Source organism: Hyla sarda, chromosome 11, assembly GCF_029499605.1.
Source record: "Hyla sarda isolate aHylSar1 chromosome 11, aHylSar1.hap1, whole genome shotgun sequence".
Lineage (NCBI taxonomy): Eukaryota > Metazoa > Chordata > Amphibia > Anura > Hylidae > Hyla > Hyla sarda.
This window is the reverse complement of record NC_079199.1, coordinates 102,264,996-102,286,174: the sequence shown is the minus strand read 5'-3', so window position 1 is coordinate 102,286,174 and position 21,179 is coordinate 102,264,996. Positions and strand designations below refer to the sequence as shown.

At 38.3% G+C, this 21,179-nt stretch overlaps 1 protein-coding gene across 1 annotated transcript; it reads left to right on the top strand.

Moving 5' to 3' along the window:
- Window positions 1-11,979: 11,979 nt before the first annotated feature.
- Window positions 11,980-14,851, top strand: LOC130295861 (cytochrome P450 1B1-like). Its single transcript, XM_056547106.1, has one exon. It carries the CDS (start codon window positions 12,328-12,330, stop codon window positions 13,900-13,902), a length of 1,575 nt encoding a protein of 524 aa, XP_056403081.1. The 5' UTR covers window positions 11,980-12,327; the 3' UTR covers window positions 13,903-14,851.
- Window positions 14,852-21,179: the final 6,328 nt, after the last annotated feature.

Sequence of the window (21,179 nt, the reverse complement as noted above, 5' to 3'; positions counted from 1 at the left end):
CCAGTCATCAGGGGGCGAGCTTGTCAGGAAAGAAGCCAAACCCCCTGTGATCAGCTGTGGTCTCAGGCCAGACAGGATCTTGGGAAAGGCCCGAGATAACAGTCATACACAGACCAAAGGAATGCCGAACCTGGGGGACGGTGAAATCACAAAAAAAGGGTCAATCCACCCCTCACACAGAATGCAAGTAAATGTACTTAAAGGGGTACTCTGGTGGAAAACCTTTTTTATTTTTTAAATATACTGGGGCCAGAAAGTTAAACAGATTTGTAAATGAGTTCTATAAAAAAAAAAAAAGTTACCCTTCCAGTACTTATGAGCTGCTGAATGCTCCACAGGAAGTTATTTTCCTTTTTTTTTTTTTTTTTAGTTTCCTTTGTCTGACCACAGTGCTCTCTGCTGACACCTCTGTCCATTTTAGAAACTGTCCAGAGCAGGAGAGGTTTGCTATAGGTATTTGCTCCTACTCTGGACAGTTCCTGACATGGACAGAGGTGTCAGCAGAGAGCACTGTGGTCAGACAGAAAGAAAATAACTTCCTGTGGATCATAACTGATAAGTACTGGAAGGATTAAGATTTTTTTTTTTTTTATAGAAGTAATTTACAAATCTGTTTAACTTTCTGGCACCAGTTGATTTAAAAAAATATATATAAATATATTTTTCAGTGGAGTACCCCTTTAAGAAATAACTTGGCATCACATGCATGATACTGAAAATGTAAAGGAGATCTGCAGTCCTAGACACTTATCCCCTATTCGCAGTCTGATCGCGGGGGGTCCTAACACTGGGACCCCTGAGCACCCCCGCGGCGGACACGCCTCCTCCATGTATCTCTATGGGATGCCTTCATGCATCCCCGCCTCTCCCATCGAGCTGTATGGAGGAGGCGTGTTTGTTGACCTCCAGTGAGGTCAACAACATGCGCATTACCTGCGGCAATGCCAGGTTCCTGTATGGGAGATTGGGGAGAGGTCCCACCAGTCGGAACTCCCGCAATCGGTTTAAGACTGCAGTACTCCTTTAATTAAAGGGGTATTCCAGGATTTTTTTTTTTATTTGACTATGCTACAGGGGCTGTAAAGTTAGTGTAGTTCATAATATAGTGTCTGTACCTGTGTGTGACGGTTTTCTCACAATTCTTCTGTGATTTTCACCCCAATATTTATTTTTAACATCATACAAAATGACTGTTGTCTCAGATTTTTCCCAGCTTGCAATGCGGCCGAGACATTACATCACTAGTCAGCTGATGACAGGAAGCCTGTCTGCTTCAATGGGTGGAGCGATCGCTTGGTGAGAGAGAGATCAATCTGCAACTAATGCAACAGCTGAAAACCACAGGTCTTTTGAATGGATGCAGCTCATTTATGTTTCAATGGGTGGAGTAGCTGATGTGTGGGAGGGAGGAAAATGGAATTATGGGATTTGTAGGCAAAAAAGAAAACTCAAACAGGAAATACCAGTTCACAAAAAGCTAGCCACAGTGTTATGGTAATCTCACAGCATAGCCATTTACCCCCAAGACAAGCGCAGATCCTTTCTAAGCCTGTCCATCACTGTCTGCCAGGTACATACTAAAATCCCCTTATGCTGGAGAACCCCTTTAAACCTGGAACACTCCTTTTAAAAATGCTTGTGTATAGAAAAACCACAATGAGGATCCTAGAATCACAATAACACCCAATAGCTCACACCAAGGGCTCCTGGACACAACACAATGTACTAATATGTAACACAACTTCATATCTCAACATGTTTCCCCCCCTACTTCAATCATAGGGTTCATCAGAGTACAACAAAATCATAGTTAAATCAATGGCTGCATATAGTGTTACCCAAACTGCCGACAATATACTGTGTGCTGCCAGGTTTATCTTTTTGTCATAAATTTTTGACTATTATCCTATTTTGTCCCCTGAGGGGAACCTGTCAGGATATCACGTTATACAATAGAGATGGATCGGACATATTGGCCCTGATTTACTAAGTGTTGTGTAGGTTTCTTTGTGGGATTTAAAGGGGTATTCCAGGCAAAAAGTTTTTTTTTTTTTTTTTATATATCAACTGGCTCTGGAAAGTTAAACAGATTTGTAAATTACTTCTATTAAAAAATCTTAATCCTTCCAATAGTTATTAGCTTCTGAAGTTGAGTTGTTGTTTTCTGTCTAACTGCTCTCGGATGACTCACGTCCCGGGAGCTGTGCAGTTCCTATGGGGATATTTTCCCATCATGCACAGCTCCCGGGACGTTGAGCAGTTAGACAGAAAACTTCAGAAGCTAATAACTATTGGAAGGATTAAGATTTTTTAATAGAAGTAATTTACAAATCTGTTTAACTTTGATATATATAAAAAAAGGTTTTGCCTGGAATACCCCTTAATTCCCTACAATTTTTTTTCCTCAACATTTACAAAGGTTTCCATACATTTTCCACTTTCCCAAAAAATGTTATTTTTTATTTTCTTACACGTGTTCTGATCTGTCGGGTTTTCCTCAGCTCAAATCCACTAACATTTCTGTGGAAACCTTAGTAAATATGTTGTTTTGCATTTTTTTTATTTTTTATTTATTTATTTTTGTGAATGTCAAACGCCCCTTTTCTGTGACCACGGTTCCTTTTCCCAGCGGCCACGCCCCTTCTCCCCCCCCCCCCCCAGTAAAATGGAGAGTTTGTATGGTTCTTCTCATTTCCAGCGCACAACCCGACAAAACATATTGGGTTTGCAATAGTAAATGATGGCCATTGTGTTGTGTCCAGCGATCCTTGGTGTTTTCTATTGCGTATTGCAATTCTGGTGGCACCCATTCGTTTGATTTTAATTTCTTTTTTTCTTTTTCTTTTTTTTTTTATATGCATATACATGTTTTGTCACCAAAACAAGAAAAGACCAATGTTCATTGTGCAAAACAAAACAAAGAAAATTTTTATTTTTTATACATATATATATATATTAATTAGGGATCGACCGATATCGTTTTTTAGGGCCGATACCAATAATCGGTGGAGGTTAGGGCCGATACTGATAATCGGTGGAGGTTAGGGCCGATACTGATAATCGGTGGAGGTTAGGGCCGATACGATAATCGGTGGAGGTTTGGGCCGATACCGATAATCGGTGGAGGTTAGGGCCGATACCGATAATCGGTGGAGGTTAGGGCCGATACCGATAATCGGTGGAGGTTAGGGCCGATACCGATAATCGGTGGAGGTTAGGGCCGATACCGATAATCGGTGGAGGTTAGGGCCGATACCGATAATCGGTGGAGGTTAGGGCCGATACCGATAATTGGTGGAGGTTAGGGCCGATACCGATAATTGGTGGAGGTTAGGGCCGATACCGATAATTGGTGGAGGTTAGGGCCGATACCGATAATTGGTGGAGGTTAGGGCCGATACCGATAATTGGTGGAGGTTAGGGCCGATACCGATAATTGGTGGAGGTTAGGGCCGATACCGATAATTGGTGGAGGTTAGGGCCGATAGCCGATAATTGGTGGAGGTTAGGGCCGATAGCCGATAATTGGTGGAGGTTACGGCCGATAGCCGATAATTGGTGGAGGTTACGGCCGATAGCCGATAATTGGTGGAGGTTAGGGCCGATAGCCGATAATTGGTGGAGGTTAGGGCCGATACCGATAATTGGTGGAGGTTAGGGCCGATAGCCGATAATTGGTGGAGGTTAGGGCCGATAGCCGATAATTGGTGGAGGTTAGGGCCGATACCGATAATTGGTGGAGGTTAGGGCCGATAGCCGATAATTGGTGTAGGTTAGGGCTGATAGCCGATAATTGGTGGAGGTTAGGGCTGATAGCCGATAACTTATACTGGAATATCGGTATAAGTTATCGGCTATTTACCCCCCCCGCGACACCGCTGCAGATCATTGATTTAGGGTACGTTCCCACACGACGTATTTTGCTGCGTATTTTCTTCGTATTTGGTGCTGCGTATTTTCCTACCCATTGACTTCAACAGAGAAAATAAAATACGCAGCAGCAAATACGCCGTGTGGGAATGTACCCTTAAAGCGGGCGCTTTAAATCAATGAACTGCAGTGGCTTTTGCGGTGCCATTGGCCGCCGCCACCCGCTTCTCTGCCCCTGCCTGTCCGGGGGTCCTGAGACCTATCACCGCCACCGCTCCCCCTACCACCACGCCACGTTGCACCCTGCACTGCCCCGGCCCCATTGCCTCCCCCATCCCCGGTTTTATAATTACCTGTTCCCGGGGTCCACTCTACATCTGGCTCCGGTGGCGTCCTCCGAGTCCTGAACTGTCACTGTACGCGGTGACGTCACGTCACTTGTCATTGCGCACAGCGTAACGCAGGACGCAGCATGAGCCAGAAGTAGCGTGGACCCCGGGAACAGGTAATTATAAAACCGGGGATGGGGGAGGCGACGTGGGTCGGGGGGGTGGTCACGGTGCGCGGGGCATTATCGGCTTGTCGGCAAGGTAATTGCCGATACCGATAATGCACAAAATCGCGATTATCGGCCGATAATATTGGCCAAACCGATAATCGGTCGATCCCTAACATATGAAGATATGAAAAAATATAATGCATACATGGGCAAAACTTCCATATGTAGAGTCAAACAGCATGCACCTTCCCCAACATACATTTCGCTATGAGGCACTTCATCAGGGGGAATTTTTAGAATAAAGTGATTATATTTAAGCACATTGTTTTTGTGTTTTGACACCTATATGTATACGTTTTTTATTATTATATAGTATAAACGCTAAGTTATTGGCGCTACAGTCGTGTTCTGGTTGTTTATATTTATCCTTATCTGCGGTTACATTGTCATGTTAGTTCGCAATCCCCTTTTGGTCATATTTGTTGGATACAGTGCGGGTTAGGAGTAAAGCTGATGGAGAAAACACTTGTTTTAGGAAGAAAATTCTCCAACAGCGCGCCTCCAGCTGTTGTAAAACTACAACTCCCAGCATGCCCGGACAGCCAACGGCTGTCCGGGCATGCTGGGAGTTGTAGTTTTGCAACAGCTGGAGGCACACTGGATGGAAAACACTGTAAGAGAGAGCAAAGCTGTCCACACCAGACATGTCAGAAGTTGTGACCAGCGGGGGTCCGGCTGCTGAGACCCCCCCCCCCCCCCCAATCACTAGAACAAAGGGACATAAGTGCCCCCCTACGTATTCTGTCCTTTTTATTTTGTTTATTTAGAAAGACGAACGCGAGTTGTACAGATGCGGTGAAAGTCTGGCGTTCTCGGCGGGATCGTCCGGCCATCTAATGTCTATGGGAACCTCGGGGAGTTGTAGTTTTGCAACAGCTGGAGGCACACTGTTTGGGGAAAACACTGTCCTAAGAAATGAGTACAACCCAGAATAAGCCCCCCTCCTCCCCCTGCGTGACAGGAGCCGGCGGTGAGTGCTATAAACAGTGATCAGTTCCAGAGACCGCGGCCTCGCTATTCGTGACTGCGGGAGCCCCTTCTCCACCACCGCCTATACCCTCACATTGGAGATCCTGGCTCTGCGCTGTATTATAAGGGGGTCAGAGGAAGGAAGAAATAAGGGGGGGGGGGGGCGTTAAATTGTCTTCACTTACTGGCAATTCCCAACCTACGAACCTTATACGAGGAGGATCGGGGGGGGGGCGCGCTCTGTGCTGTATTATTATAATGGCAAACACACAAGTGCGCGGGAAGTCGCCGTGATTGGAAACACAACGGGCGCTCCATGTTTAGGATTAGGTTACAAGGAGTCGCTGGACGCTGATTCAGAACTTACGTTTTTTTTTTTTTTCTTCTCAATGGATTTTGGATGAATGGAGACGGTCTGACCGATTTTAACTCCTTGTGTACCAAAATGGAGGAATGTGGCTACAAGTGCCGAGTATCGTAAGCTGCTTGACCACGGTATCCAAAACTATGCTGGTGCATGGTGCTTTGTCCTACTGACCCAGCGGGTGTCGGCTGCAGACAACAGCCGGCACTTGGTTAGCAGAATAATGCACAGGCTGTGCCGTAGAGCGCCGATCTCATAGATTAGTGGTCTCCGAACTCCCAGCATGCTCAGACAACTGTGGCCCTCCCAGATGGTGCAAGACGGCTACTCCCAGCATGCCCAGACAGCTTTTGCAACATCTGGAGGGTCACAGTTTGGAGACCACTGCAATAGATTAAAGGACATCTGTAGTGCAATATAACTTATGTCCTATCTGAAGGATGGGGGATAAGTTATAGATTACGGGGGGGGTCCGAGCACTGGGGCCCCCCCGGGATCTCCTGGACTGGGCCGCAGCAGTATGCTGGAAAGGGGGCGTTCTGACCCCGCATGACGCTGCCGACGCCCCCCATAGATACTTGGAGGGGGTGTGTCTGCCGCGGCTTTCTGCTGGGGACGAAACTGCACTTCCTGCTACTTATTTTAAAGGGAATAAGTTATGTTGCGCTGGAGTACTCCTTTAATGTAATACATATACGTTATATTAATCTATATAAAAACGTGTTAAAAAAAAATATATATATATAATTTTTTTTTTTGTTTAAAAAAAATGCCCTAAATAAATGTGTTAAAAAAAAAGTATAATTGCCAAAAATATTAAAAAAATTTCCACTCCCCCAAATGCCTCCAGTCTCCTTTTGTACACCAAATGCTTCCAGCCTCCCCTAAGTGTCTTAAAGGGGTACTCCGCTGCTCAGCGTTTGGAACAAACTGTTCCAAACGCTGGAGCAGGCGCCGGGAGCTCGTGACATCATAGCCCCGCCCCCTCATCACGTCCCCTCCCATAGACTTGCTTTGAGGGGGCGGGGCATTACATCATGAGGGGGTGGGGCTATAGCATCACGAGCTGCCGGCTCCAGCGTTTGGAATCAGTTTGTTCCAAACACCGAGCAGCAAGGTACCCCTTTAATGTCTTTAGCCTCTATCCTCCCCTGAAATCCCCCCCCCCATGCCTCAATCTTGTTGAAATCAATGGGACTCTGTTGCAGCAGAATGTCCATTTATAATATTACAGCAGAATTCCGCATGTGAACATACCCTTAAAGGGGTACTCTGGTTGAAAACTTTTTTTTTTAAATCAACTGATGCCAGAAAGTTAAACAGATTTGTATATTACTTCTATTAAAAAATCTTAATCCTTCCAGTACTTTTCAGCTGCTGTATGCTACAGAGGAAATTCTTTTTCTTTTTGAATTTCTTTTTTTTTCTGACCACAGTGCTCTCTGCTGACACCTCTGTCCATATCAGGAACTGTCCAGAGCAGGAGAAAATCCCCATAGCAAACCTCTCCTGCTCTGGAACGTTCCTGACATGGACAGAGGTGTCAGCAGAGAGCACTGTGGTCAGACAGAAAAGGAATTCAAAAAGAAAAGAATTTCCTCTAACATACAGCAGCTAATAAGTACTAGGAGGATTAAGATTTTTTTTAATAGAAGTAATTTACAAATCTGTTTAACTTTCTGCCACCAGTTGATTCAAAAAAAAAAAATTATAAAAAAAATTAAAAGTTTTCCACTGGAGTAGCCCTTTAAGGGGACTTATCTAGTCTCCATAGATTCTCATTCCACCTGGTGATAATACAGGAGGAATCGTCCCTCTTATATATATTTTTTTTCTTCTGTTCTGACTTAGGCTGCGTTCACACCACGTTTTTGCAATACTGTTCCCGTATCAGGTTTTTGATGAAAAACAAATTCCTCCAAAACCGGACTAAACTGTATCAAAACGTGTGTACAAATTTAATCCGTATACGGTTTAAAAAATGATGTCCGGTTGTTTCCGTTTTTTTAGAAAAAATAGTATGTTTTCAACTTTTCACTCCTTTCACTTGTTTGATTGAAATTCCAAGAAAAGAACTGTGCAAAGTAAAAAACCTTATGGTGAAAACTGGATGGAAGCGTACGCACATACCGTTCTGTACCGTTCCCATGTTAAAAAAAATAAAAATAAATGTATGCGGTTTAATACAGTTTTTCACCCAGACCAAAAACTGTGGTAGGTGACGGTTTTGGATACGGGAAAAAAACTGACAAAATCTGATGCATCTTTTGGCGTACAGTTTTCAATGCATATGGTTTTCAATACGGTTCCGTACGGTTTTCACATAGAAAACATATAATACTGTACTGCAATAACGTGGTGTGAACCCGGCCTTATTGTGGAGTATTCAGTGCAGCATGATGGGGAAACTTGTTTACTGTGTTTTAGCTGCAGCAGAACAACATGTGAAAGGATGTAAAGACCCGGAACGCAGTGTATGATCTATAAAAGAGAATCTGATTGTATATGTGCTTTGTAGTTACGTCTGTATATTAATCTGTGTATATATTATATCAGTCTATATATCTGTATATTATATCAGTCTATATATTCTATGTATATATTATATCAGTCTATATATCTATGTATATTATATCAGTCTATATCTATGTATATTATATCAGTCTATATATCTGTATATTATATCAGTCTATATCTATGTATATTATATCAGTCTATATATCTATGTATATTATATCAGTCTATATCTATGTATATTATATCAGTCTATATATCTATGTATATTATATCAGTCTATATATCTGTATATTATATCAGTCTATATATCTGTATATTATATCAGTCTATATATTAATCTGTGTATATATTATATCAGTCTATATATCTGTATATTATATCAGTCTATATATCTATGTATATTATATCAGTCTATATATCTATGTATATTATATCAGTCTATATATCTATGTATATATTATATCAGTCTATATATCTATGTATATTATATCAGTCTATATATCTGTATATTATATCAGTCTATATATCTGTATATTATATCAGTCTATATATCTGTATATATCAGTCTATATATCTGTATATTATATCAGTCTATATATCTATGTATATTATATCAGTCTATATATCTGTATATTATATCAGTCTATATATCTGTATATTATATCAGTCTATATATCTGTATATATCAGTCTATATATCTGTATATTATATCAGTCTATATATCTATGTATATTATATCAGTCTATATATCTGTATATTATATCAGTCTATATATCTGTATATTATATCAGTCTATATATCTATGTATATTATATCAGTCTATATATTTATCTATGTATATTATATCAGTCTATATATCTATGTATATTATATCAGTCTATATATCTGTATATTATATCAGTCTATATATCTATGTATATTATATCAGTCTATATATCTGTATATTATATCAGTCTATATATCTGTATATTATATCAGTCTATATATCTGTATATTATATCAGTCTATATATCTATGTATATTATATCAGTCTATATATCTATGTATATTATATCAGTCTATATATCTATGTATATTATATCAGTCTATATATATATATATATCTATGTATATTATATCAGTCTATATATCTATGTATATTATATCAGTCTATATATCTATGTATATTATATCAGTCTATATATCTATGTATATTATATCAGTCTATATCTATGTATATTATATCAGTCTATATATCTATGTATATTATATCAGTCTATATATCTGTATATTATATCAGTCTATATATCTATGTATATTATATCAGTCTATATATCTGTATATTATATCAGTCTATATATCTGTATATTATATCAGTCTATATATCTGTATATTATATCAGTCTATATATCTGTATATATCAGTCTATATATCTATGTATATTATATCAGTCTATATATCTGTATATTATATCAGTCTATATATCTGTATATTATATCAGTCTATATATCTATGTATATTATATCAGTCTATATATTTATCTATGTATATTATATCAGTCTATATATCTATGTATATTATATCAGTCTATATATCTGTATATTATATCAGTCTATATATCTATGTATATTATATCAGTCTATATATCTGTATATTATATCAGTCTATATATCTGTATATTATATCAGTCTATATATCTGTATATTATATCAGTCTATATATCTATGTATATTATATCAGTCTATATATCTATGTATATTATATCAGTCTATATATCTATGTATATTATATCAGTCTATATATATATATATATCTATGTATATTATATCAGTCTATATATCTATGTATATTATATCAGTCTATATATCTATGTATATTATATCAGTCTATATATCTATGTATATTATATCAGTCTATATCTATGTATATTATATCAGTCTATATATCTATGTATATTATATCAGTCTATATATCTGTATATTATATCAGTCTATATATCTATGTATATTATATCAGTCTATATATCTATGTATATATTATATCAGTCTATATATCTATGTATATTATATCAGTCTATATATCTATGTATATATTATATCAGTCTATATATCTGTATATTATATCAGTCTATATATCTGTATATTATATCAGTCTATATATCTATGTATATTATATCAGTCTATATATCTATGTATATTATATCAGTCTATATATCTATGTATATATTATATCAGTCTATATATCTGTATATTATATCAGTCTATATATCTGTATATTATATCAGTCTATATATCTATGTATATTATATCAGTCTATATATCTATGTATATTATATCAGTCTATATATCTATGTATATTATATCAGTCTATATCTATGTATATTATATCAGTCTATATATCTATGTATATTATATCAGTCTATATATCTATGTATATTATATCAGTCTATATATCTGTATATTATATCAGTCTATATATCTGTATATTATATCAGTCTATATATCTGTATATTATATCAGTCTATATATCTATGTATATTATATCAGTCTATATATCTGTATATTATATCAGTCTATATATCTATGTATATTATATCAGTCTATATATCTGTATATTATATCAGTCTATATATCTATGTATATTATATCAGTCTATATATCTGTATATTATATCAGTCTATATATCTGTATATTATATCAGTCTATATCTATGTATATTATATCAGTCTATATATATATATCTATGTATATTATATCAGTCTATATATCTATGTATATTATATCAGTCTATATATCTATGTATATTATATCAGTCTATATATCTGTATATTATATCAGTCTATATATCTGTATATTATATCAGTCTATATATCTATGTATATATTATATCAGTCTATATATTTATGTATATTATATCAGTCTATATATCTATATCTATGTATATTATATCAGTCTATATATCTGTATATTATATCAGTCTATATATCTATGTATATATTATATCAGTCTATATATCTATGTATATTATATCAGTCTATATATCTATGTATATTATATCAGTCTATATATCTATGTATATTATATCAGTCTATATATCTATGTATATTATATCAGTCTATATATCTATGTATATTATATCAGTCTATATATCTATGTATATTATATCAGTCTATATATCTGTATATTATATCAGTCTATATATCTGTATATTATATCAGTCTATATATCTATGTATATATTATATCAGTCTATATATCTATGTATATTATATCAGTCTATATATCTGTATATTATATCAGTCTATATATCTATGTATATATTATATCAGTCTATATATCTATGTATATTATATCAGTCTATATATCTATGTATATATTATATCAGTCTATATATCTATGTATATTATATCAGTCTATATATCTATGTATATTATATCAGTCTATATATCTATGTATATTATATCAGTCTATATATCTATGTATATTATATCAGTCTATATATATATATATATATCTATGTATATTATATCAGTCTATATATTTATCTATGTGTATATTATATCAGTCTATATATCTGTATATTATATCAGTCTATATATTTATCTATGTGTATATTATATCAGTCTATATATCTGTATATTATATCAGTCTATATATCTGTATATTATATCAGTCTATATATCTGTATATTATATCCGTCTATATATTCTATGTATATTAATCTATATCTAATATATCTGGCTATAGCTGCACACCTCCAGGGTTCTACTAATGTTACATCTTCCGTCCCTTAGTTCTTTAATCCTTCCGTCTATTTTCTTCTTTATTTTCGTGTGAAGAGTTGTGTGCAGACTGATGTGCGGGGCTGGATGGGATGTGGGGTCCACCAGGCTGGGAGGAGAGAGGCTCGACCCACCTCACCCTGCAGCCTATATATGAGGGACAGAGCTCAGCACTTCAATAAGGAGGAATGGAAGAGCTGGATAAACACAAACATTGTGGAGTCATCTGCGTCCTACAGGAGATGGACTAAGAACATATAAACCTCCAGTACTCACACAGATCTGCCAGATGTCTCCAATGGATCATATAGAGGCAGCCGGACCCTGGGAGGACTGGAGGAGCAGCGTCCACCCGGCCCTCCTATGCTCCTTCGTGTTCCTCATCTGCCTGGAGGCTTGTCTGTGGGTCCGAGGTCATGGACAGAAGAAGAGCCCCCCGGGTCCTTTTCCTTGGCCACTGGTGGGCAATGCCATGCAGCTAGGACAAATGCCCCATCTAACATTTTGCAAGATGGCACAAATCTATGGAAATGTCTTCAAGATAAGGCTGGGCACCCATGATATCGTCGTCCTGAACGGAGAGTCAACCATCAGACAAGCTTTGGTGAAGCACAGTGCAGAGTTTGCTGGTAGACCCAACTTCCCCTCCTTCAAGGTGATATCGGGAGGTAAGAGCATGGCATTTAGCACGTACAGTCATGTGTGGAGAGCTCACAAGAAGATGGCCCACTCAACCCTTAGAGCCTTTTCCACGCTCAATACAGCAAGCACCAGGCTCTTTGAGGAACATGTAGCGTCTGAGGCTGAAGACCTCATCCGAGTGTTCCTGCACCTCAGTGCTGGGGGTGGGTACTTCCACCCTCACCACGAGTGCACCGTGGCCATTGCCAACGTGATCTGTGCCTTGTGCTTCGGTAGACGCTACAGCCACGACGACCAAGAGTTCAAGGCCCTTGTCGGAAGGAATGATAAATTTGGGCAAACGGTGGGATCCGGTAGCCTGGTGGACCTTCTGCCGTGGCTCCAGTCCTTTCCTAACCCTGTGAGGAGTCTCTATCAGAGTTTTAAAGACTTGAACGTTGAGTTTTTCGACTTTGTGAAGGATAAAGTCCGTCAGCACCGAGAGACTTACAACCCTACGGTCACCAGAGACATGAGCGATGCCTTCATAGGGCTCATTGACCATGGGGTGGGGGCAGGAGAAGTGCTGAGCAAGGACTATGTGGAGACTACAGTCATGGATTTGTTGGGTGCCGGTCAGGACACAAACTCTACAGCTCTGTCCTGGATCATTCTCCTGCTCATCAAGTATCCGGAGATCCAGAAGAAGCTTCAGGAGGAGATAGACAGGGTGGTGGGGCAGGAGAGGATGCCCTGTGCGGAGGATAGAGCCAAGCTTCCTTATGTCCAAGCCTTCATCTACGAGTCCCTGCGCTTCAGCAGCTTTGTGCCATTGACCATCCCTCACTCTACTACCAGGGACGTCGTCATCGATGGCTTCTACATCCCTAGAGACACTATAGTGTTTGTCAACCAATGGTCGGTCAACCATGATGTGGACAAATGGACAAATCCTGACCAATTCCAACCCGAAAGGTTCTTGGATGAGAATGACCATCTCAACAAAGACCTCATCTATGGAGTGATGATCTTCTCACTGGGGAAAAGGAGATGTATTGGGGACCAGCTCTCCATGCTGCAGCTCTTCCTCTTCACCTCCATCCTCCTGCATCAGTGTTCATTCCTAGCGGATCCCAAAGAGGAGCTGACCATGAATGGAATCAATGGCCTGGCCATCAAGCCTGCTCCTTATAGAGTATGTGTGAGGGCCCGGGGACCCAAGACTGGACCGGCATCTCCATAACATACATATACACCCTACACTTACATTGCTTGATAATGTCTTCCATGCTGCTGCAGTTTCTGAGGGTTTTACTACATGCTGGGAGTTGTACTTTTGCAACAGCTGGAGGCACCCTGATTGGGAAACACTGTTCTAGTAAGTTTTATACGTCACCCTTAGAGCTGGAGTTGCAAAACTCCAACTCCCAGCATGTAGTAAACCCTCAGAAGCTGCAGCAGCATGGAAGAGCAGTACTGAGCAGTGTAAGCTGTGAATCCAGCTTTGAGGGTGAGATAAAAAAAAAAAAAAAACTTACTAGAACAGTGTTTCCCAACCAGGGTGCCTCCAGCTGTTGCAAACCTACAACTCCCAGCATGTAGTAAAACCCTCAGAAACTGCAGCAGCATGGAAGACATTATCGAGCAGTGTAAGCTGTGAATCCAGCTCTAAGGGTGACTTATAAAACTAACTAGAACAGTGTTTCCCAATCAGGCTGCCTCCAGCTGTTGCACAACTACAACTCCCAGCATGCCCGGATAGTCAACGGCTGTCCGAGCATGCTGAGCGTTGTAGTTTTGCAACAGCTGGAGGCACCCTGGTTTGGAAAACACTGCCCTACAACAATACAATAACTGACACGAAGGAAACCAAATAGACAAATGGTAAATACTAGTAAAGTGTATCTGTGTCTGACAACAAAGTCTTCTGGAACCAGACGTGTCCATAGACCGCGCTCAGTACGATCGCACTCATATTCTGCCAACACCATCCGAGGAGTCCAAGGTGGTCTACAGCGTCTTATAGGAAGAGCGGGACACAATACAGGACCCCGGAGGAGAGGTCTATGGAGGTCAGGATGGGGCTGTTATCTATAGGGAGAGGATTCTGCAGCATTTTATATAATTCTGTCTTCAGTTTGGTTATTGTTAACTGAAATATCTCCTATCTATCTATCTATATATCTATCTCCTATCTATCTATCTATATATCTATCTCATATCTATCTATCTCATATCTATCTATCTCATATCTATCTATCTATCTCATATCTATCTATCTCATATCTATCTATCTATCTCATATCTATCTATCTATCTATCTCATATCTATCTATCTATCTATGTCATATCTATCTATCTCATATCTATCTATCTCATATCTATCTATCTATCTCACATCTATCTATCTCATATCTATCTCATATCTATCTATCTATCTCATATCTATCTATCTATCTATCTATCTATCTCATATCTATCTATCTATCTATGTCATATCTATCTATGTCATATCTATCTATCTCATATCTATCTATCTATCTCATATCTATCTATCTCATATCTATCTATCTATCTATCTCATATCTATCTATCTCATATCTATCTATCTATCTCATATCTATCTATCTATCTATCTCATATCTATCTATCTCATATCTATCTATCCATCTATCTATCTCATATCTATCTATCTCATATCTATCTATCTCATATCTATCTATCTCATATCTATCTATCTCCTATCTATCTATCTATCTCATATCTATCTATCTCATATCTATCCATCTATCTATCTCATATCTATCTATCTCATATCTATCTATCTATCCATCTATCTATCTCATATCTATCTATCTCATATCTATCTATCTATCTATCTCATATCTATCTATCTATCTATCTCATATCTATCTCATATCTATCTCATATCTATCTATCTATCTATCTCATATCTATCTCATATCTATCTATCTATCTATCTCATATCTATCTATCTATCTCATATCTATCTATCTCCTATCTATCTATCTATCTATCTCATATCTATCTATCTCATATCTATCTATCCATCTATCTATCTCATATCTATCTATCTCATATCTATCTATCTATCTCATATCTATCTATCTCCTATCTATCTATCTCATATCTATCTATCTATCTCATATCTATCTATCTCATATCTATCTATCTCATATCTATCTATCTCATATCTATCTATCTATCTATCTCATATCTATCTATCTATCTCATATCTATCTATCTATCTCATATCTATCTATCTATCTCATATCTATCTCATATCTATCTATCTATCTCATATCTATCTATCTCATATCTATCTATCTATCTTATATCTATCTATCTTATATCTATCTATCTCATATCTATCTATCTATCTCATATATATCTATGTCATATCTATCTATCTCATATATATCTATGTCATATCTATCTATCTATCTCATATCTATCTATCTCTCTCATATGTATCTCTCTCCTTCCCATCTATCTCATATCTATCTATCTATCTCATATCTATCTATCTATCTCATATCTATCTATCTATCTCATATCTATCTATCTATCTCATATCTATCTATCTATCTATCTATCTCATATCTATCTATCTATCTCATATCTATCTATCTATCTCATATCTATCTATCTTATATCTATCTATCTATCTCATATCTATCTATCTCATATATATCTATGTCATATCTATCTATCTCATATATATCTATGTCATATCTATCTATCTATCTCATATCTATCTATCTCATATATATCTATCTCATATCTATCTATCTCTCTCCTTCCCATCTATCTCATATCTATCTATCTCATATCTACCTATCTCATATCTATCTATCTCATATCTATCTCCTATCTATCTATCGGATATCTATCTCATATCTATTATCTATCTCATATCTATCTGTCTCATATCTATCTATCTATCTCATATCTATTATCTATCTCATATCTATCTCATATCTATTTCATATCTATCTATCTATCTATCTATCTCATATCTATCTATCTCATATCTATCTATCTCATATCTATCTCATATCTATCTCATATCTATTTCATATCTATCTATCTATCTATCTATCTCATATCTATCTATCTATCTATCTCATATCTATCTATCTATCTCATATCTATCTATCTATCTCATATCTATCTCATATCTATCTATCTATCTATCTATCTCATATCTATCTATCTATCTCATATCTATCTCATATCTATTTCATATCTATCTATCTATCTCATATCTATCTATCTATCTCATATCTATCTATCTATCTCATATCTATCTATCTATCTCATATCTATCCATCTCATATCTATCTATCTCATATCTATATCTCTCTCATATCTATCTATGATAATGATAAATTTTGGGTCGTCTTTTCAAAGAGATTTGATGAGATTGATAGGAAATAGATGTTGATATATATAGATTATACAGTATATACTGCTCAAAATAATAAAGGTCTCCCTGCGATAACACCTCCTAGATCTGAATGAACTAATCGTAGGAAATACTTTCCTCTTTACATAGTTGAATGTGACAACAAAATCACCAAAAATTATCAGAAAATCAAATGTATGAACCCCTGGAGGTCTGGATATGGAGTCACCCTCAAAATCACAGTGGAAAACCCCACTACAGGCCGATCCAACTTTATGTAATGTCCTTAATACAAGTCCCAATGAGGCTCAGTAGTGTGTGTGGCCTCCACGTGCCCGTATGACCTCCCTACAATGCCTGGGCATGATCCTGATGAGATGGGGGATGGTCTCCTGAGGGATGTCCTCCCAGACCTGGACTAAAGCATCCGCCAACTCCTGGACAGTCTGGTGAATGGTCTCCTGAGGGATGTCCTCCCTACAACTCCTGTCATTTCCACGTGTTGTCTGTTCTATGTGGAATTGATTGTCAATCAGTGTTCTTCCTGAGTGGACAGTGGGATTTCACACAAGTGTCAGTGACTTGGAGTTACATTGTGTTGTTTAGGTGTTCACTTTAGTTTTTTGATTATATATATATATATATATCTATATCTCAATCTCCTATAGCAGTGGTCTTCAACCTGTGGACCTCCAGATGTTGCAAAACTACAACTCCCAGCATGCCCGGACAGCCGTTGGCTGTCCGGGCATGCTGGGAGTTGTAGTTTTGCAACATCTGGAGGTCCGCAGGTTGAAGACCGCTGCTTTAGGGAATAATCCTGACATATATCTGCTAAAAAAAAATTTTTTAAAAACTTATTTTTTTACAAAAAAAATTAAATTAGGACCAAATATAAACTTGTATCATTTGTGATATCACCTGTAATAGTAATAAATACAGCAGCTAATTGGAATAATTGTCTTTTTTTTTTTTCAAGAATACAACAAAAATACATAACAACTAATACAGTGAGACTATGATACGTTCTCCTGATTGAATTATCATAGGTTATATATATTTTTTTGGATAGATTTAACCCCTTAAGGACCAGGCCATTTTACACCTTAAGGACCAGAGCGTTTTTTGCCGTCACTTTAAGCATTAATAACTCTAAAACGCTTTTACCGAATATTCTGATTCTGAGAATGTTTTTTCGTGACATATTCTACTTTATTTTGGGGGTAAATTTTCGGCGTTACTTGCATCCTTTTTTGGTGAAAAATTACAAAATGTCATGAAAATTTTGCATTTTTCTAACTTTGAAGCTCTCTAATTGTAAGGAAAATGGATATTCCAAATTTTTTTTATTTTTATTCACAAATACAATATGTCTACTTTATGTTGGTATCATAAAATGGACATATTTTTACTTTTTGAAAAAATTAGAGGGCTTCAAAGTAGAGCAGCAATTTTCAAAAATTTCATGAAAATTGCAAAATCTGAAGGGACATATGTTACAGAACTACAACTCCCAGCATGCCTGGACAGTCTAGGCATGCTGAGAGTTGTAGTTTAGCAACATCTGGAGGGCTACAGTTTGGGCACCACTGAAACAGTGGTCCCCAAACTGTGACCCTCCAGATGTTGCAAAACTACAACTCCCAGCATGCCCAAACAGCCTTTGGCTGTCTGGGCATGCTGGGAGTTGCAGTTCGGCCTTCCTAGTAGTTGCCACAGTAAAAATCAGTTTACTTTCAGTTTCATTTCTCCCCCCACCGTCGATTCCCTACCTGAGCCGGGATCTCCGGTGAATATCTGTGATGATCGCTGGGCCCCACGAGTCTTCTTCTCCAGGTACCGGCCTCCATGTTCTTCCCCCGTTTAGCCTGACATCCAGGGGTGGGCAGAACGGGGGGTTTCCATGGCAACCCACCGTTCTGCTCTGCCATTGGTCAGAATCAGTTCTGACCAATGGCAGGGGATGGGAGGAGATCGCAGCATTGTTGGGCCTGTCTGCAGGATGTTGGGCCTGTCACTCACAGGTCCGAGAATCCCTATTTTCTGGGTGATCGCGTCACCAGAGACCCGATCAGCCCGGAATAGGAGAAAATCGCATGTCTGAACTGACATGCGATTTTCTGCGATCGCCGACATGCGGGGGTCCAGGGTCCCCCCTAGGCATTGGCACGGCATGCCTGCTGAACGATTTCAGCAAGCATGCCGTTCGGATCTCTGCCCGGCGCGCGTCAGGGACCGGAAAACGCCATGACGTCCTGGGACGTCATTGGTCCTTAAGTGGTTAAAGGGGTACTCCCGTGGAAAACTTTTTTTTTTTTTTTTTTTTTAAATCAACTGGTTCCAGAAAGTTAAACAGATTTGTAAATCACTTCTATTAAAAAAAATCTTAATCCTTCCAGTACTTTTTAGGGGCTGTTTACTACAGAAGAAATTCTTTTCTTTCTAGATTTTTCAGATGTCATGACCACAGTGCTCTCTGCTGACCTCTACTGTCCATTTTAGGAACTGTCCAGAGCAGCATATGTTTGCTATGGGGATTTTTTCCTGCTCTCGACAGTTCTTAAAATGGACAGCAGAGGTCAGCAGAGAGCACTGTGGTCATGACATCTGAAAAATCTAGAAAGAAAAAAATTTCTTCTGTAGTATATAGCCCCTAATAAGTACTGGAAGGATTAAGATTTTTTAATAGAAGTAATTTACAAATCTGTTTAACTTTCTGGCACCAGTTGATTACCCCTTTAAAAGAAAATTTTATTTTTGAATTACTCCAGGAATTATCCATTTCCCAACCAGGGTGCCTCCAGCTGTTGCAAAACTACAATTCCCAGCATGCCCGGACAGCCTTCTTCCAAAAACAGTGCCACACCTGTCCTCAGGTTATCTGTGGTATTACAACTTGGCTCCATTCCCTTCAATGGAACTGAGCTGCAATACCACACACGAGGGCAAGAGTGGCGCCATTTCTGGTAGAAAGCAGCTATATTTTTAATTTAATGCATATAGATAAAGCCGTGCTTCCCCCACCAGTGTGCCTCCAGCTGTTGCAAAACTACAATTCCCTAGAGGTTCCCATAGACATTAGATGGCCGGACGATCCCGCCGAGAACGCCAGATTTGCCAGTCTTTAATGTGTCCCTAAGCTTTCATACAACTTCTGACTAAAAAAGGGTCACAACGCTCAGAGGAGCACTTATGTCCCTTCCTTCTAGTGATTGGTGGGGGTCTCAGCAGCCAGACCCCTACTGGTCACAACATTGACAGGTCTTGTGTGGCCAGCTTTGCACTCTGTTCCAGTGTTTCCATCCAGGTTACATCCGGCTGTTGCAAAACTACAATTCCCAGCATGTAACAAGCCCTCAAATGATGCAGCAGCATGAAAGATATTATAGAGCAGTACTTAGCAGAGTAAGCTGTGAATCCAGTTCTAGGAGGACGAGATATAAAACGTACTAAAGTAGTGTTTCCCAACCAGGGTGCCTCCAGCTGTTGAAAAACCACAACTCCCAGCATGCCGGGAGTTGTACTTTTGCAACAGCTGGAGGCACCCTGATTGGGAAACACTGTTCTAGTAAGTTTTATGTGTCACCCTCAGAGCTGGATTCACAGCTTACACTGCTCTATAATGTCTTTCATGCTGCTGCAGCTTCTCGGGGTTTTACTACATGCTGGGAGTTGTAGGTTTTCAACAGCTGGAGGCACCCTGGTTGGGAAACACTGCTCTAGTAAGTTTTATTATTTTTATTCCTCACCCTCAAAGCTGGATTCACAGCTTACACTGCTCAGTACTGCTTGATTATGTCTTCCATGCTGCTGCAGCTTCTGTGGGTTTACTACATGATGGGAGTTGGAGTTTTGCAACAGCTGGAGGGACAATGGTTGTGAAACAAAGATGAACAATTTTTAAAGATGAAACTGAAAGTAATGGAAAAAATAAAATAAAATCCAGAATAATAGTTTATCACTTTATTTCGTAACATCATTAAATAAAACACAGTTCAGTGCACTTGACAAATTATTCGTTTTTACACTTAAAAATATAATTAAATCATATTCCATCATATCTGCCATAGAGAAATGTGCTTCGGTCTGGT